This window comes from Salmo salar, chromosome ssa02, assembly GCF_905237065.1.
Source record: "Salmo salar chromosome ssa02, Ssal_v3.1, whole genome shotgun sequence".
NCBI classification, from domain to species: domain Eukaryota; kingdom Metazoa; phylum Chordata; class Actinopteri; order Salmoniformes; family Salmonidae; genus Salmo; species Salmo salar.
The window spans coordinates 25,530,437-25,555,967 of record NC_059443.1 but is presented as its reverse complement, the minus strand read 5'-3'; the positions used below and the strand labels follow the sequence as shown (position 1 = coordinate 25,555,967).

The 25,531-nt window shown below is 42.0% G+C and overlaps 1 protein-coding gene and 1 long non-coding RNA gene across 5 annotated transcripts; one reads left to right on the top strand and one right to left on the bottom strand.

Annotated features, from left to right (window-relative positions):
- The first annotated feature begins 755 nt into the window (after positions 1-755).
- On the top strand, positions 756-25,093 carry LOC106577871 (uncharacterized). 4 transcript variants are annotated; one of them, XM_045701088.1, is made up of 8 exons: positions 756-1,071; positions 1,656-1,688; positions 4,150-4,219; positions 8,480-8,584; positions 22,193-22,348; positions 22,604-22,669; positions 22,906-23,030; positions 24,807-25,093. In XM_045701088.1, exons 1-8 carry the CDS (start codon positions 1,063-1,065, stop codon positions 24,873-24,875), a joined length of 633 nt encoding a protein of 210 aa, XP_045557044.1. In that variant the 5' UTR covers positions 756-1,062; the 3' UTR covers positions 24,876-25,093. The 4 variants fall into 4 exon arrangements, with proteins under 4 accessions (XP_045557044.1, XP_045557025.1, XP_045557037.1 ...); XM_045701069.1 differs by having other exon boundaries at positions 760-1,071; positions 8,444-8,584; XM_014156292.2 differs by having other exon boundaries at positions 764-1,071; positions 8,444-8,584; positions 22,607-22,669.
- Positions 1,785-3,570, bottom strand: LOC106577885 (uncharacterized). Its single transcript, XR_001322222.2, has 4 exons — positions 3,449-3,570; positions 2,931-3,263; positions 2,549-2,581; positions 1,785-2,415 (listed from the first exon to the last, which is right to left on the bottom strand). It is a non-coding gene; the product is annotated as an uncharacterized lncRNA (long non-coding RNA).
- Positions 25,094-25,531: the final 438 nt, after the last annotated feature.

Here is a 25,531-nt window from a genome sequence, read left to right as displayed (position 1 = left end):
TGGGGGTGGTTTCCTGGACACATATTTTAGTTCTAGTCTTGGATGAAAAAGCAAACTCAATAGAAAATGTCCATTGAAATTGCTTTTAGTCCAATATATGTATCAACTCTCAGTATGACATCCTCATAAATGTAGACCTGTTGTTCAATCAGTAAAAAAGCTGGTTCTGTCATTCACCTTTTCCCTCATGATTTCTTAGCCATCAGGATTAGGGTGAAGTTGATCTGTCAGTGCTGTCATGTACTTGGTATGGCACCAATGGGCATCCTTAATATATGCCATCTACTGGATGTGTTGTATAGAACTCGCCAGCTTTGTAGCACTAAAACCCGGAAATTAGTTACCTCTGGTTCGTTCAGCCATCCCTATGGGAAAAATGAATGGAGAAAGAATAGGGTTTTGGAATAAATGCAGAAAAATAATGTCTGAGGTTAACACAGGTTTAGGAGATCGTATATGTTTTGTACTATGACATAATAGCAGTCAGTGCACATGACCTTTATGAATTCTGAAGCCTTTATGTGCTGTGTTTTGTAACATAAATTCTTAAAAAATTCACAAAAAGGGATGTTAGCTGATGAAGATTATCTCATAAAACAAAATGTATCAGATCTCCTAAGCATGTGTTTACCAAAGGCCTTATTTTGGTGGAGTTAGTGCCTACAAAAAGACGCCATTACTATTTCTCTCACTTGTGGTATTACAGAAAACACGCACTTTGTGTGCCACATAGAGATGGAGGACACATCTTTATAACTATGCATTATAGTGGCTGTGACAACATGGGCAGCGCCATTGAGGGTACAACCCATAGGAATTCCCACCCAGTTTCCTACTTTAAAATGGTGGATGATGGCAATGTCCAATAGCAATGGTCATGCTAAAATGGGTTATATCCATGATGAGTCCTCGATGTATCTTTATGGTGTGACTTGTAACTAGTGGCGACCGCATGCAGTAAAGTGGACATTCGTGCCTATGGAAAACTCGAGATTGCCACGGCGAGATAAAGTGGATTAATTTGCTATTTATTTGCAGCGTCAACAGGTGTCTCCAGGTGCGATGTCCAAGGTATGATATGTTGCCTTTTCATATATAGTTATAAGATAGTTCGAATCAGAGTTCGATTGTTACTTCAACTTCTGTAAATGAAAGTAAAAGCAAGCCTCTGGTGAAACCCATGTCAGAAAACATTTACTAAACAATATATGTAGACAAATTAAAAGGACAGTCGACTTTAGCATAGCATACTTTTTAAATTACCTTTCAACTTCAATCAAGATTTCATTATGAACAAACTTTTACTCCGTGGAAAGTGACAGAACTGATTTTAGCGCTTTGCCTAATGACTGAATAGGGCATGGCCTTTAGCCATAATGCATACTTTTATTTTATATTAAGAAAAACAGCAACAAGCAAACACAAATTTACGTGGGGAATAAATCGCTTTATGGTCTTAATTTAATGTTAGGGTTACGCATAAGGTTAGTAGCAGGGTTAAGATTAGGGTTAAGGTTAGAAATAAACTGGGTGTATGACATTGTAGCTGTGGTAACTAGTGGCGACCGCATGCAGTAAAGTGGACATTCGTGCCTATGGAAAACTCGAGATTGCCACGGCGAGATAACGTGAATTAATTTGCCATTTATTTGCAGCGTCAACAGGTGTCTCCAGGTGCGATGTCCAAGGTATGATATGTTGCCTTTTCATATATAGTTATAAGATAGTTCGAATCAGAGTTCGATTGTTACTTTAACTTCTGTAAATGAAAGTAAAAGCAAGCCTCTGGTGAAACCCATGTCAGAAAACATTTAAACAATATATGTAGACAAATTAAAAGGTCAGTCGACTTGAACATAGCATACTATAGTTTATGGCCGCGATAGCATACTTTATAAATTCCCTTTCAACTTCAATCAACATTTCATTATCAACCAACTTTTACTGCGTGGAAAGTGACAGAACTGATTTTAGCCATAATGCATACTTTTGTTTCATATTAAGAAAAAACAGCAACAAACAAACAAATTCAATACAAAGATCAATATAATATGCCTTAATGTATAGATCAAAACACTGTATTTAATACAAAAACGTAAACCTATCTGTTCAGATAGTGACTGGACATAAATACTTAGAATTCTAGCCCAGAAAAAGTTATCTTAAATTAACCAGCAGACAAACATACCTTATACAGTCAACACTGATTTAAAAAACTGAATGTCGATCATCAATTCACCGGGACAGGGCACACTGGAACAGGGCTGCTAATACTATACATTTCCTTTTCTTAATTCCTCTTCATTTGGGTTCGGTAGTATGACACACAAATAACTGTGGCCACAAAGAAAATCAAGATGTTTATGCTCAGAAAAATGTAATTGAGCCAAGGGAGAGAATAGTCTTTCTTCATTTCTAAAAACAAGAGGAAAGTGTTTGTCACTGTCATGTCGAGTTGGGAAGTTATGTTATAGCTGGAATGCTATGTAGGCCTACAGTGCGTTATCTTGTAAACAGAGCAAACAAGTCCTGTTGTATCAATACTTACCCGTTGGGACCAGTGTTGTCATCTGGCTGATGTCTTAAATAAGGAAAAGGAGAGATGGCTATGTTATAGAATTAAGTTATATGGTTTTATTTATTTCATCTATAGGATATTGTAGATGCTACATGGTCAAGATCTATAGCCTTGACAATACATTTTCTGTACTACATTTTTTGCCATTTCAAACTGGATCACTAGAGAATCTGATGCAGCATGTTTAAAATAAATCAAATATATACTGTACATCATGCTGACATGATGCCTGTTAAAAAACTTGGAAGGCTTTGAAACTTGCAGTCAATGAAGATTACTCTTTCACCACAAAATAACCTAATTTAAATGAACATGATAATACAAAAATGCAGTGGTGGTGTATGACACATACCATCAAAAATGTGAAGTATGCCACCCTTCCCGAAAGTATTTTGAAAGTCACCGTCAATGTGGCACTGTGCGATGCAGGTTGGCATGGTGTCTTTTAAGGTCAGGTTTCTCAATGTTATGGAAGCAAAAGTGTTGGTGGAGCTCATGTTGACACGATGCTTATAGGATTTTGCTTCTAGCAGATCACCTTGATCTTTGATGACCCATTTCATTCCACAAAATTTTATCTCCTCTTGATCTGAGGTAATGTTGCAATAAAGAGTTGCTGTTTCACCTACTATGTAAGCATTTTTCAAGGACCACTGGTTCACCCACACCCTAGCAGATGCAGGAACTAGGAGAGAACATATAATGCATAGATAATGAGGGAGTTTTCTTTAAACCTCAAGTATTTATGTTAAAAAGTAGGACATTCATAAATAATCTTCATTTAGAAATAACTTCCATTCTCTCAACCATAGCAATTTATCCTTGTGATGGACAACAGTTGATTTAAGATATAATTTTAAAGTATTTTACCTTGGATTAACAACAAGATAAAAAAAATAAGTTTGCACATGATGCTGTAGATCGTTCTAGTCCCGGCCAACTTGAAAATGAACAACCTATTTCCTGTAACTTCACTTTACAATGTAGATCAGTTAAAAAAAAAATGAACACAGGAAGATGACAAAAGAAGGGGAGCTAGATAATCAAGTTCAGGGCACACCCCCCCAAATGGTAACACTTTGTTTGAGATAAAACATATTAGGTACTAGTTTCAAGTTAAGTGGTCTATTTAGGAGTATGTGAATGCTTTTATTATGTATTATTAGCCATTTAATAGTCCATATTTACGTTTTTTCTCATTCACACATTACAAGTAACTGACCACCAGTCCTTAATAACCTCATTGTTAGCAATATTAAATTATTATTTATGGTTAGTATATTTACACAAGTAACAGACTCTTAGTATCCTGTCTCAATGTGGGACCTAACTGTTGGTTGGTCGAATGTTTGGTGGAGGTCTATTACCCCTTCATTTGCCAAATTTGCTGTTTAAAATGTAGAGGGTGCAATGACCGGAAATTAAAGAACTTGCTTTTAAACATTTGAAGACAGTTTGGGGTTTGTACCAATTCAATCTGTCCCACTGATGCCAGTTAAGGGACATATGCAGCTATAAAAGGCTTTAATGTTCATATATATATATATATATATATTTTTTCTTCTTTTCAGAGTACATCTTCAAATAACTTTTGTATCATATTGTTGATACTGTTAACACAAATTCCCTGCATCTTACAAGGTAAGGCACCCAATCTATTTTGTTCACTATGTTCTTAGAAAATGGTCTGATGGTATTAACATACACTACATGACCAAAAGTGCTCGTCGAACATCTCATTCGAAAATCATGGCCATTAATATGGAGTTGGTCCCCCCTTTTACTGCTATAACAGCTTCCACTCTTCTGGGAAGGCTTTCCACTAAATGTTGGAACATTTCTGCGGGGACTTGATTCCATTCAGCCAGAGCATTAGTGAGGTCGGGCACTGATGTTGGATGATTAGGCTTGGCTCGCAGTCGGTGTTCCAATTCATCCCAAAGGTGTTTGATGGGGTTGAGGTCAGGGCTATGTGCAGGCCAGTCAGGTTCTTCCACACCTATCTCAACAAACCATTTCCGTATGGACTTAGCTTTGTGCTGGGGGCATTGTCATGCTGAAACAAGAAAGGGCCTTCCCCAAACTGTTGCCACAAAGTTGGAAGCACAGAATCATCTGGAATGGCATTGTATACTGTAGCGTTAAGATTTCCCTTCACTGGAACTAAGGGGCCTAGCCCAAACCATGAACAACAGCCCCAGGCCATTATTCCTCATCCACCAAACTTTAAGTTGACACTATGCATTCGGGCAGGAGGTGTTCTCCTGGCATCAGCCACACCCAGATTAGTCTGTCAGACTGCCAGATGGTAAAGCGTGATTCATCACTCCAGAGAATGTGTTTCCAATGGCGACAAGCTTTTTACCACTCCAGCCAATGCTTGGCATTGCGCATGGTGATCTTAGGTTTGTGTACGGCTGCTCAGAGCTGTTGTTGCTCCTTAGACGTTTCCACTACTTACAGTTGACAGGGGCAGCTCTAGCAGAAATTTGACGAACTGACTCGTTGGAAAGGTGGCATCCTATGATGGTGCCACGTTGAAAGTCCCTGAGCTCTTCAGTAAGGCCATTCTACTGCCAGCGTATGTCTATAGAGTTTGCATGGCTGTGTGCTCGATTTTATACACCTGTTAGTAAAGGGTGTGGCTGAAATAGCCAAATCCACTAATTTGTGTTTGCATATTTTTGTATATGTAGTGTATATTACACATCTGTTAGCACATCATAAATGTCACATCATAGTGCATTGTAATTAGGCTACTGTGCAGTTGGGCTGTGGTGACATCAAGATTAGAGTGCTGGGCTGGTTTGAATCTCACAGCTGATGCGGAATTCTGACTGGAGTGAGCCGGTAACCAGAAGGTTGCAGGCATCAATATCACAGGTGCTACCTATTGGAAGTTATGGCCTTGAGCAAGGCACTTAAATATACACTGATTACATTAACATACACAACAGGCTGGCTTCCTGCCTACTGACATCATAATCAACACTATTTGCCAAGACTGCCGTTATTGAGTCTTCCCAATTCAAATAAAATGTTATTCGTCATATGCTGTGTAGACTAATGGTTACTTAAGGTCCTTCCCAACAACGCAGAGAGAAAGAAAATTAAGAAATAATAGAAAAGTAATAACACTTAAATAATAAATACAAAGTAATGATAATGCGGCTATACACGGGGTACCAGTACCCAGTCGATGTGCAGAGATACGTGGTATTTGTGGTAGATATGTATAGTGCCTTCAGAAAGTATTCACACCCCTTGACCTTTTCCACATTTTGTTGTGTTACAACCTGAATTTAATTGAGATTTTGTGTCTGGCCTACAAACAATACCCCATAATCTCAAAGTGGAATGATGTTTTTTGAAATTTTAAATAATGAAATAAATAATGAAAAGCTGAAATGTTTTTGAGTCAATAAGTAGAAGAATTTTAAAAAGATTAATGTGCAAATATTATACAATCCAGGTGTGCGAAGTGCTTAGAAACTTACCCAGAAAGACTCGCAGTTGTAATGGTTGACAAATATTTATTGAATCAGGGGGTTAAATACTTATCTTATTGAGATGTATTATTGTTTTATTTTTCATAATTATTTTGCAAATGTGCACATTTTTCTTCCACTTTGAAATTAGAGTATTGTGTAGATCGTTGACCAAAAAATGATAAATACATTTTAATACCACTTTGTAACACAACAAAATTTGGAAGAGGTCAAGGGGTGTAAATACTTTCTGAAGGCACAGTACATATAACTAAGAATAAAGCGACTAGGCAAAACAATCAACAGTAGCCGCAGCGTATGTTATTAGTCAAAAGAAAGTGCAAAAAGGGTCAATGCAGATAGTTAAATATTTAACGAGCTACACGGACTAACTATTTAGCAGTCTTATGGCTTGGGGGTATAAGCTGTTCAGGGTCCCGCTGGTTCCAGACTTGTTGCATTGGTAGCGCTTGCCTTGCGGTAGCAGAGAGAACAGTCTATAACTTGGGTGGCTGGAGTCTTTGACCATTTTTATGGCCTTCCTCTGATACAGCTTGGTGTAGAGGTCCTGAATGGCAGGGTGCTCGGCCCCAGTGATGTACTGGGCTGTACGCACTATCCGCTGTAGTGCCTTGCGGTCGGATGCCAAGCAATTGCCATACCAAGCGGTGATGCAGCCAGTCAAGATGCTGTCAATGGTACAGCTGTAGAATATTTAGATGATCTGAAGGCCCATGCCAAATTTGTTCAGCCTCCTGAGAGGGAAGAGGCGTTATCGTGCCCTCGTCATGAATGTGTTGGTGTGTGTGGACCATGATAGATCCTTTGTGATGTGGACTCCGAGGAACTTGAAGCTCTTGACCTGCTCCGCTACAGCCCCATCGATGTGAATGGGGTCTGCTCAGCCCTCTGTTTCCTGTACGCCACAATCAGCTCCTTTGACTTGCTGACATTGAGGGAGAGGTTGTTGTTCTGGGACCACACTGACAGGCCTCTGACCTCCTCCCTGTGGGCTGACTCATCGTCTCCAGTGATTAGGCCTAACACCATTGTGTCGTCAGCAAACTTAATGATGGTTTTGGAATCGTGTGCGACCATGGAGTCGTGAGTGAATAGGGAGTAAAGGAGGGGACGTAGCATGCATCCCTGAGGGGCCACCGTGTTGAGGGTCAGCGTGGCGGATGTGTTGTTGCCTACCCTCACCACCAGGAAGCGGCCCGTCAGGAAGTCCAGGATCCAGTTGCAGAAGGAGGTGTGCAGTCCCAGTGTCCTTAGCTTAGTGATGAGCTTGGAGGGCACAATAGTGTTGAATTCTGAGCTCTTGTCAATGAACAACATTCTGTAGGTGTTCCTCTTGTCCAAGTGGGAGAGTGCAGTGTGGAGTGCAATAGAGATTGCATCATCTGTGGATCTGTAGGGGCAGTATGTGAATTGGAGTGGTTGATGGTGTTGATGTGAGCCATGACCGGCCTTTCAAAGCATTTCATGGCTACAGATGTGAGTGCTACGGGGCGATACTCATTTAGACAGGTTACTTTAACGTTCTTGGGCACAGGCACAATGGTGGTCTGCTTGAAACATGTAGGTATTATTGACTGGGTCAGGGGGAGGTTGAAAATGTCAGTGAAGACACTTGCCAGCCAGTCAGCACATGCTCTGAGTACTCATCCTGGTAATCTGTCTGGTCCTGCAGCCTTGTGATTGTTAACCTGTTGAAAGATCTTATTCACATTGGCTACGATGAGCGAGACCACACAGTTGCGCGGAACAGCTGGTGCTGTCATGCATGGTTCAGTGTTTCTTGCCTCGAAGCGAGCATAGAAGGCATTTAGTTTATCTGGTAGGCTTGCGTCACTGGGTAGCTCGCGGCTAGGTTTCCTTTGTAATCTGTGATAGTTTGCCCGCTGTCACATCCAACGAGCGTCAGAGCCAGAGTAGTAGGATTCGATCTTAGTCCTGTATTGGCACTTTGCCTGTTTGAGGGCTTGTCAGATGTTGTTGCGGGATTTCTTATAAGCGTCCGGATAAGGGACCCGCTCACTAACAACGCCCTCCCTTGAGGCACGCTCACATTGCAAAGAATCAATAATGGCATTCCTGGCAGATTTGAATTGATGTTTTGGAAGCAGGAAGTCAGCCCATTATGTATGATGATTTTATCTTGCTGATTGTACCTTTAATCCCTAACCTAAATTACAGTACAATTAATTGTTATTCCCAACATTGTGTGTTATTGATATGATACTGTGATACTTCTTACTGTAAGAAATGTAGACATACACTTAGAAAAACATATAGTGGGAAACATTAGTCAATACTTTTTCATGTTACATGTAAAACTAACTGAAATCTCAATTATGTTTTATTTGATTTCAAGGCCTTGACATGCATTTGGCTATGCCATCTTTTGAAGTATCTTGCAGAAATGAAAAAGAAGACATCTGCAATTCCATCACATCCTGTGGATGGAATGGTTTCCTGAAACAAGTGCAAATTATTTGCTCTAAAGTTGAGAACGGTAAGAAACTAATCTACTACCTGTCCCATCTGTAGATTACTTATAATGCATTGTCTCACCTGGGACATACTTTTTTTTCAAATAAGTAGGATTGTGCATTATGGTCTTAAAATGCATCATAGGGTGTTATAACTACTTGTGTAGAGTTTGTTATGAGTTGTCATGCCAGGTTATATGAAGTGATATATGCACTACCCATACTGAAAAATATTTACATGTACAATGCCTTCAGAAACTATTCATACTCTTGACTTCATTCACATTTCATGGTGTTACAGCCTGAATTCAAAATGGATTAATTAGACTTTTTTTCTTACCTGTCTACACACAATACACCATAATGACAAAGTGAACACATATTTTTCGATTTTTTTTGCTAATGTATTGAAAACGAAATACAGAAATACCTAATTTACATAATTATTCACACACCTGAGTCAATACTTTGTAGAAGCACTTTTGGCAGTGATTACAACTGTGAGTCGTTCAATGTAAGTCTCTAAGAGCTTTCCACACCTGGATTGTGCAACATTTGCCCATTATTAATTTCAAAATTCTTCAAGTTGGTTGTTGATCATTGTTAGACAACCATTTTCAGGTCTTGCCATACATTTTCAAGTAGATTTAAGTCAAAACTAACTGTTTTCTTGGTAAGCAACTCCAGCATAGATTTGGCCTTGTGTTTTAGGTTATTCTCCTGCTGAAAGGTCAATTAATCTCCCAGTGTCTGGTGGAAACCAGACTTTCTAGGTTTTGCCTGTGCTAAACTCCCCAGTTCTTAATAATTACAAGCATACCCATAACATGATGCAGCCATAACATGATGCAGCTATGATGCAGCCATAGCACCCACCCACCCATAGCATGCGCTCCAGCAGGTATATCTCACTGGTCATCCCCAAAGCCAACACCTCATTTGGCCCCCTTTCCTTCCAGTTCTCTGCTGCCAGTGACTGGAACGAATTGCAAAAAGTTGCTGAAGCTGAAGACTTAGATTTCCCTCACTAACTTTAAAACATCAGCCATCTGAGCAGCTAACCGATCGCTGCAGCTATACATAGTCCATCTGTAAATAGCCCACCCAATCTACCTACCTCATCCCCATAGTTTTTATTTACTTTCCTGCTCTTTTGCACACCACTACTTGAACATCATCATCTGCTCATCTATCACTCCAGTGTTAATCTGCTAAATTGTAATTACTTTGCTACTATGGCCTATTTATTGCCTTACCTCCTCACACCATTTGCACACACTGTATATAGACTTCTTTTTTTCTATTGTGTTATTGACTGTACGCTGGTTATTCCATGTGTAACTCTGTGTTGTTGTTTGTGTCGCACTGCTTTGCTTTATCTTGGCCAGGTCGCAGTTGTAAATGAGAACTTGTTCTCAACTAGCTTACCTGGTTAAATAAAGGTGAAATAAAAAATAAATAAAAATAAAAGCCACTACTATGCTTGAAAATATTGAGAGTGTTAGATTGGATTTTTTTGTTACCTTGTTGCAAACAGGATGCATGTTTTGGTATATTATTATTTTGTACAGGCGTTCTTCTTTTCAGTCAATTAGGTTAGTGTTGTGGAGTAACTACAATGTTGTTGATCCATTCTCAGTTGTCTCCTATCACAGCCATTAAACTATGTAACTGTCACCATTAGCCTCATGGCGAAATCCCTGAGCGGTTTCCTTCCTCTCCAGCAACTGAGTTAGAAAGGACACCTGTATCTTTGTAGTGACTGGGTGTATTGATAACCCTTCCAAAGTGTAATTAAAAACTTCACTATGCTCAAAGGGATATTCAATGTCTGCTTTTTTTATTTTATCCATCTACCAATAGGTGCCCTTCTTTTTGAGACATTGGAAAACCTCCCTGGTCTTCGTGGTTGTATCTGTGTTGGAAGTTTACTGCTCGACTGAAGGACCTTACAGATAATTATATTGTCACGGCTGTTGTCCGTGAATGAGGACCAAAACGCAGCAGGTACGTGAATGCTCATCTTGATTTTTAATTATCTTTCAAAACGAACATACAAAATAACAAAAACACGAACGATCAACAAAAACAGTCTGGTAAGGCACAAGGCGAAACACAGAACAATCACCCACAAATCACACATACAAACACACCCTAATATATGGAACTCTCAATCAAAGGCAGATAGACAACACCTGCCTTCAACTGAGAGTCCCAACCCCAATCAACCAAACATAGAAACACACAACCTAGACTAACCATAGAATTACTAAACATAAACCAAAACCCGGAATTACTAAATCAAACACCCTTTACACAAAACACACCACCCCGAACCACAGAAAACAAATACCCCCTGCCACGCCCTGACCAAACTACAAAACAATTAACCTTATATACTGGCCAGGACGTGACAGTACCCCCCCCTTAAAGGTGCTACCCCAGAAGCACCTTAACAAAAAATAACCCCAAGCAACACCAACAAAAAGTCCCCTTTTCTAAAGGGAGGGAAGGGAGGGTGGCTGCCGTCAACGACGGCACTGTGCTACACCCCCCCTCCCCAACCCACCTATTTCTGGAGGTGGCTCTGGCTCCGGCCGTTCCAGGCTGTCGGGCCACTCTGGCTTCGCCGGGGGGCAGTCGGGGCAGTCTGGCAATTCGGGAGAGTCTGGGCAGTCTGGCAATTCGGGACAGTCTGGGCAGTCTGGCAATTCGGGACAGTCTGGGCAGTCTGGCAATTCGGGACAGTCTGGCAATTCGGGACAGTCTGGCAATTCGGGACAGTCTGGGCAGTCTGGCAATTCGGGACAGTCTGGGCAGTCTGGCAATTCGGGACAGTCTGGGCAGTCTGGCAATTCGGGACAGTCTGGGCAGTCTGGCAATTCGGGACAGTCTGGGCAGTCTGGCAATTCGGGACAGTCTGGGCAGTCTGGCCACTCCGGCAGTTCAGGGCAGTCTGGCCACTCCGGCAGTTCAGGGCAGTCTGGCCACTCCGGCAGTTCAGGGCAGTCTGGCCACTCCGGCAGTTCAGGGCAGTCTGGCCACTCCGGCAGTTCAGGGCAGTCTGGCCACTCCGGCAGTTCAGGGCAGTCTGGCCACTCCGGCAGTTCAGCGCAGTCTGGCCACTCCGGCAGTTCAGCGCAGTCTGGCCACTCCGGCAGTTCAGCGCAGTCTGGCCACTCCGGCAGTTCAGCGCAGTCTGGCCACTCCGGCAGTTCAGCGCAGTCTGGCCACTCCGGCAGTTCAGCGCAGTCTGGCCACTCCGGCAGTTCAGCGCAGTCTGACCTCTCTGGCGACTGTTGACTGGCGGGCAGCTCTGACGACTGTTGACTGGCGGGCAGCTCTGACGATGACTGTTGACTGGCGGGCAGCTCTGACGATGACTGTTGACTGGCGGGCAGCTCTGACGATGACTGTTGACTGGCGGGCAGCTCTGACGATGACTGTTGACTGGCGGGCAGCTCTGACGATGACTGTTGACTGGCGGGCAGCTCTGACGATGACTGTTGACTGGCGGGCAGCTCTGATGATGACTGTTGACTGGCGGGCAGCTCTGACGATGACTGTTGACTGGCGGGCAGCTCTGATGATGACTGTTGACTGGCGGGCAGCTCTGATGATGACTGTTGACTGGCGGGCAGCTCTGATGAAGACTGTTGACTGGCGAGGCTGGGTTGACGCACTTGTAGCCTGGTGCGTGGTGCTGGTACTGGGATTACCAGATTATGTACACGCACCTCCAGGCTAGTGCGGGGAGCGGGAACAGGACGAGTCGGACTGGGTTGACGCACTTCCGGGTCCGCACGAGAGACAGGAGCTGGAAACCCAGGGCTATGGAGGCGCACAGCCGGTCTAGATCTTACCTCCTGCACAACCCGCCTTGGCTGGATGGAACTAGTAGCCCTGTACGAGCGGAGTGCTCGTACAGGGCAGACTGGGCTGTGCAGGGGCCTGATGGTAGCCGTGCGTAGAGCGGGAGTTGGGTAGCCTGGTCCTCGGAGGCGTACCGGCGACCAGATGCGCTGCGCAGGCATCCTCCTACCAGGCTGGATGCCCGCTCTAGCACGGCACCTGCGAGGGGCTGGAATAACGCGCACCGGACTGTGCGTGCGTATGGGTGAGATAGTGCGCTCCTCAGCGAAACATAGCGCTCTCCACCCCATACGCTCCTCCATATAACCACGAGTAGCTGGCTTCCGGCTCTTCTTACGCCTAGCCAAACTACCCGTGTGCCCCCCCCCAAAATTTTCTTGGGGGTGCCTCTCGTGCTTCTCCTTCAGCGCGTACTTGGCCTCGTACCACCGCCTCTCTGCCTTGGCTGCCTCAATCTCCCACTGCGGGCGTCGATAATCCCCAGCCTGGTGCCAAGGTCCGGCCCCGTCCAGAACTTCCTCCCAAGTCCACTTCTCCCGCCAGTCCAACTCGAACTCCGTCTGCTCCATCCTCTGCTGCTTGGTCCTTTGGTGGTGGGTGATTCTGTCACGGCTGTTGTCGGTGAATGAGGACCAAAACGCAGCAGGTACGTGAATGCTCATCTTGATTTTTAATTATCTTTCAAAACGAACATACAAAATAACAAAAACACGAACGATCAACAAAAACAGTCTGGTAAGGCACAAGGCGAAACACAGAACAATCACCCACAAATCACACATACAAACACACCCTAATATATGGAACTCTCAATCAAAGGCAGATAGACAACACCTGCCTTCAACTGAGAGTCCCAACCCCAATCAACCAAACATAGAAACACACAACCTAGACTAACCATAGAATTACTAAACATAAACCAAAACCCGGAATTACTAAATCAAACACCCTTTACACAAAACACACCACCCCGAACCACAGAAAACAAATACCCCCTGCCACGCCCTGACCAAACTACAAAACAATTAACCTTATATACTGGCCAGGACGTGACATATATGTGTGGGGTACAGAGATGAGGTATTCATTCAAAGATCATGTTAACCTAAATGACGGAGTGAAAAGAAGGCCTGTACAGAATAATAATATTCCAAAACATGCATCCTGTTTGCAACAAGGCACTAAAGTAAAAATGCAAAAAATGTGGCAAAGAAATTAAATTTATGTCCTGAATACACAGCGTTATGTTTGGGGCAAATCGAACACAACACCACTCTTCATATTTTCAAGCATGGTGGTGGCTGTATCATGTTATGGATATGCTTGTCATCGGCAAGGACTACAGAGTTTTTTAGGATAAAAATAAACAGAATAGTGCTAAGCACAGGAAAAATCCTCAAGGAAAACCTTGTTCAGTCTGCTTTCCAACAGACACTGGGAGACAAATTCACCTTTCAGCACAACAACAAAGGCCAAATATACACTGCTCAAAAAAATAAAGGGAACACTAAAATAACACATCCTAGATCTGAATTAATGAAATAATCTTATTAAATACTTTTTTCTTTACATAGTTGAATGTGCTGACAACAAAATCACACAAAAATAAATTAAAGTGGAACACCACACTACAGGCTGATCCAACTTTGATGTAATGTCCTTAAAACAAGTCAAAATGAGGCTCAGTAGTGTGTGTGGCCTCCACGTGCCTGTATGACCTCCCTACAACGCCTGGGCATGCTCCTGATGAGGTGGCGGATGGTCTCCTGAGGGATCTCCTCCCAGACCTGGACTAAAGCATCCGCCAACTCCTGGACAGTCTGTGGTGCAACGTGGCGTTGGTGGATGGAGCGAGACATGATGTCCAAGATGTGCTCAATTGGATTCAGGTCTGGGGAACGGGCGGGCCAGTCCATAGCATCAATGCCTTCCTCTTGCAGGAACTGCTGACACACTCCAGCCACATGAGGTCTAGCATTGTCTTGCATTAGGAGGAACCCAGGGCCAACCGCACCAGCAGATGGTCTCACAAGGGGTCTGAGGATCTCATCTCGGTACTTAATGGCAGTCAGGCTACCTCTGGCGAGCACATGGAGGGCTGTGCGGCACCCCAAAGAAATGCCACCCCATTTGCAACCAAGCTTTAACTTCCCTGTAGCTCAGTTGGTAGAGCATGGTGTTTGCAACGCCAGGGTTGTGGGTTCGATTCCCATGGTGGGCCAGCACAGAAAAAAAAATGTATGAAATTGTATGAAATGTATGCATTCACTACTGTAAGTCGCTCTGGATAAGAGCGTCTGCTAAATGACTAAAATGTAAAAAAAAAAATGATGTCTTGAGATGTTGCTTCAATATATCCACATAAATTCCCCTCCTCATGATGCCATCTATTTTGCGAAGTGCACCAGTCCCTCCTGCAGCAAACCACCCCCACAACATGATGCTGCCACCCATGTGCTTCACGGTTGGGATGGTGTTCTTTGGCTTACAAGCCTCCCCCTTTTTCCTCCAAACATAATGTCATTATGGCCAAACAGTTCTATTTTTGTTTCATCAGACCAGAGGACATTTCTCCAAAAAGTACGATCTTTGTCCCCATGTGCAGTTGCAAACCGTAGTCTGGCTTTTTTATGGCAGTTTTGGAGCAGTGGCTTCTTCCTTGCTGAGCGGCTTTTCAGGTTATGTCGATATAGGACTCGCTTTACTGTGGATATAGATACTTTTGTACCTGTTTCCTCCAGCATCTTCACAAGGTCCTTTGCTGTTGTTCTGGGATTGATTTACACTTTTCACACCAAAGTACGTTAATCTCTAGGAGACAGAATGCGTCTCCTTCCTGAACAATATGACGGCTGCGTGGTCCCATAATATTTATACTTGCGTGCTATTGTTTGTATAGATGAACGTGATACCTTCAGGCGTTTTGAAATTGCTCCCAAGGATGAACCAGATTTCTGGAGGTCTACAATTTTTTTTTTCCTGAGGTCTTGGCTGATTTCTTTTGATTTTCCCAAGATGTCAAGCAAAGAGGCACTGAGTTTGAAGGTAGGCCTTGAAATACATCCACAGGTACACCTCCAATTGACTAAAATGATGTCAATTAGCCTATCAGAAGCTTCTAAAGCCATGACATAATTTTCTGGAATTTTCCAAGCTGTTTAACTTCTTTCATCTAGACGGGACCCCTAGCCAACAGCCAATGGGATTGCATGGTGCGAAATACAAAAACTACTAAAATACCATAATTCAATTTTCTCAAACATTCAACTATTTTACACCATTTTAAAGATAAGACTCTCGTTAATCTAACCACATTGTCCGATTTCAAAAAGGCTTTACAGCAAAAGCAAAACATTAGATTATGTTAGGAGAATACATAGACAAATAATCACACAGCCATTTTCCAAGCAGGGAAATATGTCACAGAAACCGAAAACACAGCTAAATTATGCACTAACCTTTGACGATCTTCATCAGATGACACTCCTAGGACATTGTGTTACACATTATATGTATGTTTTGTTCGATAAAGTTCATATTTATATCCAAAAACAGCATTTTACATTGGCGTAGGTTGTTGAGAAAATGTATTTTCCACCGGTGAATTTACAAAAATACTCATCATAAACCTTGACAAAATACATAACAATTATTTTAAGAATTATAGATACAGAACTTCTTTACGCAACCGCGGTGTCAGATTTTAAAATAGCTTTACGGAGAAAGCACATTTTTCAATATTCTGAGTACATAGCTCAGACATCACGGCTAGCTATTCAGACACCCGCCAACTTCGGGATCACCTAAACTCAGAATTAATATTAGAAATATTGTATTACCTTTGCTGATCTTCGTCAGAATGCACTCCCAGGACTGCTACTTCCACAACAAATGTTTTTGTTCGAAATAATCCATAGTTATGTCCAAATACCTCCGTTTTGTTCGTGCGTTCAGGTCACTATCCAAAGGGTAACGCGCGAGCGCATTGAGACAAAAAAATTCTAAATGTTCCATTACCGTACTTAGAAGCATGTCAAATGCTGTTTAAAATCAAATTTTATGGTATTTTTCACATAAAATAGCGATAATATTCCAACCAGACAATAGTGTATTCATTCAAAGAGGAATAGAAAATACAGCATGCTCACGTGAACGTGCATATCCAATCTCTTTGTCCCCAGGCAGACCACTGAGAAACTGAGCCACTATACTCTGCCCAGAGACGGCTCAATCCACGTTCTGAAGGCTTTAGACAGCCAATGGAAGCCTTAGGAAGTGCAACGTGACTCATAAGTATTTGTAGTTTCTCTAGGGATTCAAAAGTAGAACTACAGTTCTCAGACAGGCCACTTCCTGCTTGGAATTTTCTCAGGTTTTTGCCTGCCATATGCATATTTTCATTTCTGGGCAAGAGTAGTAACCAGTTTAAAATCGGGTACGTTTTTTCATCCGGCCGTGAAAATGCTGCCCCCTATACCACAACAGGTTAAAGGCACAGTCAACTCAGTGTATGTAATCTGACCCACGGGAATTATGATACAGTGAATTATAAGTGAAATAATCTGTCTAAACAATTGTTGGAAAAATGACTTGTGTCATTGTTAAAGGAATTTTATATCTCGATGATAATCAATAATCAATTCGCCTTGACTAATGCCCAAGGTTTGTAAGACAATGGGTTAAATAATTAGGCAAGGACTCAGCTTTCTGCAAAAGGTTTCTGTAGCTTTATTCATGAGAACGTTCTGGCGTCAGGATAACAAAACAGTCATTTTATAGTTCTTGCTTACTTATGCACATGCATTTACACACAAACTGTTGGTGACCTGCAACCCCCCTTGACTTCTCACGCTGTTTATCACATTCTAGCTCAGCCTGTTCCTTTCCCTCAAGGTTAGGAACCCTTTGAAGTTTTACTCCCTTTACCATCTGTCCAATGCTCTCTAATACTAATTGCATACACACATTTCTTTCCCTCTCCAGTGGTTCCTGGACTTTCTGGAACTAATCAGACCATTCGATCACTACATTGATTATTCATTAACCATGCTGTATGACTAATAATTCATCATGGTTTATTGATTAATTTACCTTTATTAGATAATTATCTTATCAGTCATGCACAAAGTAGATAACGAACTATAGTTTTGGCAAGTTGGTTAACAAGAAATGTGTGGAGTGGCTGAAAAAAATAAATAAAAAGTTAATGACTCCAACCTAAGTGCATGTAAACTTCCGATTTCAACTGTATTTGTTTAAATTTATGGTGTGGAAATTCATTTTGACAGCATGCTGTTGTAGCTAGTAAAATATATTTCATAAATCTATGTTGCCATATATTTTGATGGGTAAATGTTTACCTTACTGGGCTACATAAAATAATCTGCACTAAATCACAATAGCATTCTGTGGTATACTTTGAATGACTCATGACAATACTTCCAATAATATCTCGCCAATAATATTGTGTCATGGTAGTCAATGGAACGTCCCATCTTACACACAAAAATAAATGTTCAAATTACCTCTTTGCACTTAACATTTGAACATCAAATTGTTACTTACAATGCAGATTATGTCACCTCCAGTGTCCATTGCGGACTACAAGTAAAAAAAATATTTGACTTGTTTTTTTAGCAAACGCTCTTATCCAGAGCGACTCACATTTAGTGCACTCATCTTACAGTAGCTAGGTGGGACAACCACATATCACAAACATAGTAAGTCCATTTTCCCTTAATAAAGTAGTTATCAGCATAGTCAGAGCTAGAAGGGGGGGGGGGAAGAATCAAGTGCAAGTTTTATTTTAGAACAGGGATTATTTAAGATATTCTTTGAAAAGTTAGGGTTTCAGATGCTTTCACAAGATGGGCAGGGCCTCTGCCATCCTAGCTTCAGGGGGAAGCTGGTTCCAACATTGCGGTGCCAGAACAGAAAAGTGCTTGGACTGGGCTGTGTGGGAGCTGCCCTCCCATAGGGGTGGGTGGTCCAAGAGATCATAGGTGTCAGAACAGAGAACTCAGGTTGGGTGTAGGGTTTGAGCATAGCCTGAAGGTAGGGATGGGCATTTCCTGTTCAGTAGGCAAGCACCATGGTCTTGTAGTGGATGCAAGCCTCAACTGGGAGCCAGTGAATTGTGTAGAGGAGCAGGGTGACATGGGAGAACTTGGAAGGTTGAAAACAAGGCAGGCTACAGCATTCTGGATAAGTTGCAGGGGTTTTATGGCACAAGCGGGGAGCCCAGCCAACAGCAAGTTGCACTAGTCCAGGCGAGTTCATGGATTAGGACCTGCGCCGCTTCCTGTGTGAAGAAGGGTAGTACACTACGGAGGTTATAGAGCATGAACCTGCAGAAGCAAGTCACTGGAGTTGTTAACCGTGATAGAGAGGTCTTTGAGCGGGTAGGCCTTCCCCGGGAGGAAGAGCAGCTCCATCTTGTTGAGATAGATCTTGAGGTGGTGGGCCGACAGAGCTGAGACATCTGTCACCTGATAGGCGAGACCTGTGAGGATATGATGGAGCCAAGTGACTTGGTGTATAGAGAGCCTAGAACCGAGCCCTGGGGGACATGTGTAGTGAGTGTATGTAGTGCAGACACAGAACGTCTCCATGTCACCTGGTAGGAGCGGCCTGCCAGGTAGGCTGCAATCCAAGAGTGTGTAGAGCCTGAGACACCCAGCCCTGAGAGGGTGGAGAAGAGGATTTGATGGTTCATGGTGTTGAAGGCAGCAGATAGATCTAGGAGAATGAGAACAGAGGAGAGAGAGAGTCAGCTTTGGCAGTGCGGAAAGCCTATGTGACACAGAAGAGCAGTCTCAGTTGAGTGACCCATCTTGAAGACTGACTGGTTAGGGTCAAGAAGATCGTTCTGAGAAATAACAAGTGTTGATCAGATACTGCACGCAAAATTGTTTTGGAAAGAAAAAAGGGATACAGGTTGACATCACAGGAGTTGAGTGTTGGTTTTCCTTCTCTCAGCTGCCCACAGCCCTGTTCTGTAAGCTCACAATGAGTGAGCTTCCCTGTAGCTCAGTTGGTAGAGCATGGTGTTTGCAACGCCAGCATGGTGTGTGCAAGGCCAGGGTTGTGGGTTTGATTCCCACAGGGGGCCAGTACAAAAAAAGAAAGTATGAAATGTATGCATTCACTACTGTAAGTTGCTCTGGATAAGAGCGTCTGCTAAATGACTAAAATGTAAATGTAAAAATGTCAATAAGCCATGGAGTAGGAGGGGAGGGCCGCACCGGCCGGGAAGAAAGGGGGGTTGGCAGAAGGGAGAGGTTATTGGATAGGAGAGAGTAATAAGAGCGAGAGAGAAAATTGTTGAGGAGCTCTCCAAGGGCACCTGGTGGGTGATAGATCAATGTTAAGCTAGAGTGGACAAGTGACAGTAACAGCATGGAATTCAAATGAGGATATGGACAGGTGAGAGGGAGAAAAGAAAATCTCCACTTAGGAGAAACTAGTAGCCCTGTGCAATCATTGCAACAACTAGATGCTCTTGGACTATGAGAGAAAAATGTAGTCAGATCAAGAGAGATCAGCTGGAGTAGCAGTGTTCTCTGGGCTGATCCATGTCTCCGTCAGGGCTATAAATTTGAGGGACTGAAGGGCAGCATACCTGAGATGAACTCGCTCTTCTTGACCGCAGATTGGCAGTTCCAAATGCTGCCAGAGACCCTGAATTCCACATGGGTTGGTTGTGCATGGTGCACTAAATTAGAAGAGTTGCAGCCAAGGGGTGGGGAGCTTCTGTTAGGCCTACAGAGACAGTAGAAAACAGTTGGCAAAAATGAGAAAATAACTCAGTAAGATATTAAGTGGGAGAGTGGCTGTTATGTACACCTCTAGGAAGAGGGAACGCAACACCCTTCTACAATGCAACTCCCTGTGGAGCGAAAGAGACACCCAGCCCTGAGAGGGTGAGAGGGTTTGTAGGTGCGAGTAAGGATGACAAAAGCAGACAATTTATTCCTTCACACAGTAATATGGGCAAAAGGGGCTGGATGGAACCAAAGCAAAAAAGTACATTTCAAAGCCCCTTCTACCCATCTACTACTTACCTAACTTAGTGCCACCTGGTGCGCCAACCAAAATACAGGGGATGGTCCACCCAGGTCTTACCTAGTGTGTATAGACATAGTACAGACTACGGGTATATGTATGCCCGCAGGCCTCTTGCCGAAACACTCTAGGTGCCTTTCCCTTCCCCCCTGGGAACAAAAGACAGAATAATTACTAATCACGAACACAGTCCTTTTGGCATATACAACTTTGCAGGACCGGCTACAAAAATACTATACACAAACTATTTGAGCAACAACCAACACAAGACACCAAAGAAGCTCTCTCTGAGCAACAACCAATACAGAACATAACCATTAGCTCTATCGAAGAAACAACCAACACAGGACACACTAATCATCTCTTCTTCTGAGCAACAGAACACTGGTTTATATAGCTGGAGAAGGAGTCTGTAATGGGATACAGCTGTATCCCCTGATGAGAGGGCGGGGTCAGATCTCCAATCATGGATGTGGCGGACCAATCAGCTGCTTGGGGGAAATTTCAGGAATCCATCCTGAAACACACATACAAACAAAACCACAACACAAAAACTGGGGAACGTAACAGTGGTGTGGAGCCTTCCTCTCAGAACCGTCTTTTTTTTGGGTGACGAGACTGCCACTGACACGAATGCCGCTTACAGCTACCGCTGAGAAACCAAGGGAGACTCAAGTACTTACACTAATTGCTGATTGCCTGGGAAACCATTCCCCTTCCAATACAGCCACTGATTACCAAAACAAGTCACAAATTACCCCTTAATCCTGGTTGATGTGTCAACAACTATCTGCAAGTTATTAGCAGTCAGCAGTTCACACACCAGGTAGGCTAATAGATGCATGACCAGGTAGGCTAATCCATGCATGACATTAACTGTACTGTACTGAACTCTACTCAACTTTCATTTTCAAAACAATTCTTACCTTGGCCAGTCACACTGCATGTTGGTGGCAAGCTAAAGCAGGATCTAGCTAGCCAGCTAGCTGTGTTAACAAGCTTGCTGAAAATTCTTGCTTGCAGTTGAAGAAATGATCTTCTTCCTCTGTCACCCACCAGGTTAAAAACATATTTTAATTCAATGTTATTAATCTATAATAAAATAAATTGCCATTATCCACGAGAAAGCTTTTTGGTAGTGACAGCTGCTCTTCTCCTTCGGAATACATTACTAAATTGTGAAGGCTGCTCTGTCAGTTTGAGGCGGTGCTCTGCAACATTTAAAATTGTGATTGACAACTCTGGAAAAATATATTTGAATATATATTTACAGGTATGTTCTACGTTCAAGTGTCTTTTCGAAATAAACACCTCATTTATTTTTACTGTTTCATAAGTGGCAGTAGGCTTTACCTCAATAGCTGCAGAATTTTTTTCAACAACAACTCAATGATCCAACTTTTGCATGCAAAACACCTCTTTGGGAACCTAATGCTAAGGTACCAGAGGTCAATAAAGACTCAATATTATCATCGGTGTAGAGAAGGTTGTGAGGTGTGAGTGTGTATTTGACATATTTTATTTATTTATATATTTGATAAATACATTTTCCCAATATATTGTAATATATTTCCAATTGATTTAAATATATTCCAATATATTATTTTTCTGTATGGGTATAAGTGTGTAATTCATAAGGCATTCTAGATGTAGTCTTTATGTGTGTTGCCTAATAGAATGTGATATTCTTCTAGGTGAGTTCCAATGCATGCATGACGTAACGGAACCTTCGAAGCAAGAATCATATGAAAAACTCATGGATAATTTTTGCAAAAACAACCTCGAATGTGGATTCAGGGCCTCTGCTATTAATAACAGTGCTTTAAAATGCACCATAAAGATTAAACAAGGTCACTCATACACACATTTTATACTATGTAATGCTCTGTTTTAACTTTGGTACTATAGTTATTAAAATTACAATTATGGGGTAGCATTTGGGGTGTACCTGTGTCACTATTAATTTAGTTATAGTAACATTTATATATTTTCAACAAAACTGATTTATGTCCTGAAATACATTATTGCAGGTTTAAGTCAATGTGCATGTTTTAATGCTGTCCCTTTAGATATTTTTAAATTGTTTTTTTTTGCCATATTTTCAGCAGTGTCGACACAGCGCACAGTACAATCAAATGTGTCAGCAGTGAAAGTGGATGAACCCAGAAATGGTAATTATAAACTCAATACATCATAAAGTATAAGAGATGGAAGCTTTAGGGTAGTGTTAAGATGGATGCATATACAGCTATACATTTAAAAAACATGGCGTCCTCTGTACTGAACACATATAGCCTAGTTCCAAAGCTCTTTTTTCCCGTTAATTGTCAATATTTGTATGTGTTCCTTTTACTATTGTATGAGGATTTGGCATGTTCTATTGATTTAATATATTTTTCATGCACAGAAACATCTGGAAACGACGCAATTTCCAACTGGTCGTGGATTTTCCCTTGCATTTGCATTGCCATTATTATCATTGGATTTTTCATTGGATTTTACATTGGATTTTGTATTGATTGTACTTGTCTGGTATGTGTTCTTTGTACTTTGTCAGAGATACAGTATATTTTCAGGATTCTCAACATTTCTGTGAATGTACAGTTGAAGTCAGAAGTTTACATACACCTTAGCCAAATACATTTAAACTCAGTTTTTCACAATTTCTGACATTTAATCCCAGTAAGAATTCCCCGTTTTAGGTCAGTTAGGATCACCACTTTATTTTAATAATGTGAAGTGTCAGAATAATAGTAGAGGGAATTGTTTATTTCAGCTTTTATTTCTTTCATCACATTCCCAGTGGGTCAGAAGTTTACATACACTCAATTAGTATTTGGTAGCATTGCCTTTAAATTGTTTAACTTGGGTGAAATGTTTTGGGTGGCCTTCCACAAGCTTCCCACAATAAATTGGGTGAATTTTGGTCCATTCCTCTTGACAGAGCTAGTGTAACTGAGTAAGGTTTGTAGGCCTCCTTGCTCGCGCACGCTTTTTCAGTTCTGCCCACAGATTTTCTATAGGTTTGAGGTCAGGGCTTTGTGATGGCCACTCCAATACCTTGACTTTGTTGTCCTTAAGCCATTTTGCCACAACTTTGGAAGTATGCTTGGGGTCATTGTCCATTTGGAAGACCCATTTGCGACCAAGCTTTAACTTCCTGACTGATGTCTTGAGATGTTGCTTCAATATATCCACATAATTTTCCCCCCTCATGACGTTATCTATTTTGTGAAGTGCACCAGTCCCTCCTGCAGCAAAGCATCCCCACAACATGATGCTGCCACTCCCGTGCCTCACGGTTGGAATGGTGTTTTTCGGCTTGCAAGCCTCCCCCTTTTTCCTCCAAACATAACGATGGTCATTATGGCCAAACAGTTACATTTTGTTTCATCAGACCAGAGGACATTTCTCCAGAAAGTACGATCTTTGTCCCCATGTGCAGTTGCAAACCGTGGTCTGGCTTTTTTATGGCGGTTTTGGAGCAATGGCTTCTTCCTTGCTGAGCAGCCTTTCAGGTTATGTCGATATAGGACTCGTTTTACTGTGGATATAGATACTTTTGTACCTGTTTCCTCCAGCATCTTCACAAGGTCCTTTGCTGTTCTGGAATTTATTTTCACTTTTCGCACAAATGTACTTTCATCTCTAGGAGACAGAACGCGTCTCCTTCCTGAGCGGTATGACGGCTGCGTGGTCCCATGGTTATACTTGCGTACTATTGTTTGTACAGATGAACGTGGTACCTTCAGGCGTTTGGAAATTGCTCCAAAGGATGAACCTGACTTGCGGAGGTCTACAATTTTTTTTTTTTAGGTCTTGGCTGATTTATTTTGATATTCCTATGATGTCAAGCAATGCGGTGCTGAATTTGAAGATAGGCCTTGAAATACATCCACAGGTACACCTCCAATTGACAAAAATGATGTCAATTAGCTTCTAAAGCCATGACGTCATTTTCTGGAATTTTCCAAGCTGTTTAAAGGCACAGTCAACTTAGTGTATGTAAACGTCTGACCCACTGGAATTGTGATACAGTGAATTCTAAGTGAAATGATCTCTCTGTAAACAATTGTTGGAAAAATGACTTGTGTTATGCACAAAGTAGATTTCCTTACCGACTTGCCAAAACTATAGTTTGTTAACAAGACATTTGAGGAGTGGTTGAAAAATGAGTTTTACTGACTCCAACCTAAGTGTATGTAAACTTCTGACTTCAGCTGTAAATATATGAAAACAATAGAACTGGAAGTTGAAAAATCATATGTGTGATGTGCTGTATCTTATTCAATTGTCTATATTTTATAGGAGCGAAAAGGGTGGTGTCGCCGTGGTAAAAGGTACATTGCAGTACCTGTAGAAGTGGGCCTAATCTAAAGTCTTATGTAACATCCAGCACGCAGACAAGCCAACTGTAACTGAGTTTAACAGAGTCTATTTGTTTTGTTTATTTATTTTGTATTTTGGGTGCATTATTTTTGTCTGAGCTGGGGTTGAGTGATTGGGATGGTTGAGTCAACTTTCACTAACTCTGATCAGGCCATTAATTGTTTTCTTTCCCTGTTTAACTCTGTTGCAGATAAAACATTTGCATACAAAAAAGTAAGAGTAAAAGCCCGACGTTATCATTGGTATATTCATGGGGTGGCGGGTAGCCTAGTGGTTAGAGCGTTGGACTAGTAAATGAAAGGTTGCAAGATCGAATCCCCGAGCTGACAAGATGAAAATCTGTCGTTCTGCCCATGAACAAGGCAGTTAACCCACTCTTCCTAGGCTGTCATTGAAAATAAGAATTTGTTCTTAAAACCTCTATGGGCTAGGTGGGACGCTTGCGTCCCAGCCACTTTAAGCCTGTGGCGCGATTTTCAAAACCTTAAAAATCCTATTACTTCAATTTCTCAAACATATGACTATTTTACAGCTATTTAAAGACAAGACTCTCGTTAATCTAACCACACTGTCCGATTTCAAAAAGGCTTTACAACGAAAGCAAAACATTAGATTATGTCAGCAGAGTACCAAGCCAGAAATAA

Bases quoted from the DNA above. Each gene is read 5' to 3' on its own strand.
- LOC106577871 (XM_045701069.1), top strand. The intron at 8,585-22,192 runs GTAAGAAACTAA...ATATTCTTCTAG, and splicing joins TTGCTCTAAAGTTGAGAACG to GTGAGTTCCAATGCATGCAT. The intron at 22,349-22,603 runs GTCACTCATACA...CCATATTTTCAG, and splicing joins CACCATAAAGATTAAACAAG to CAGTGTCGACACAGCGCACA.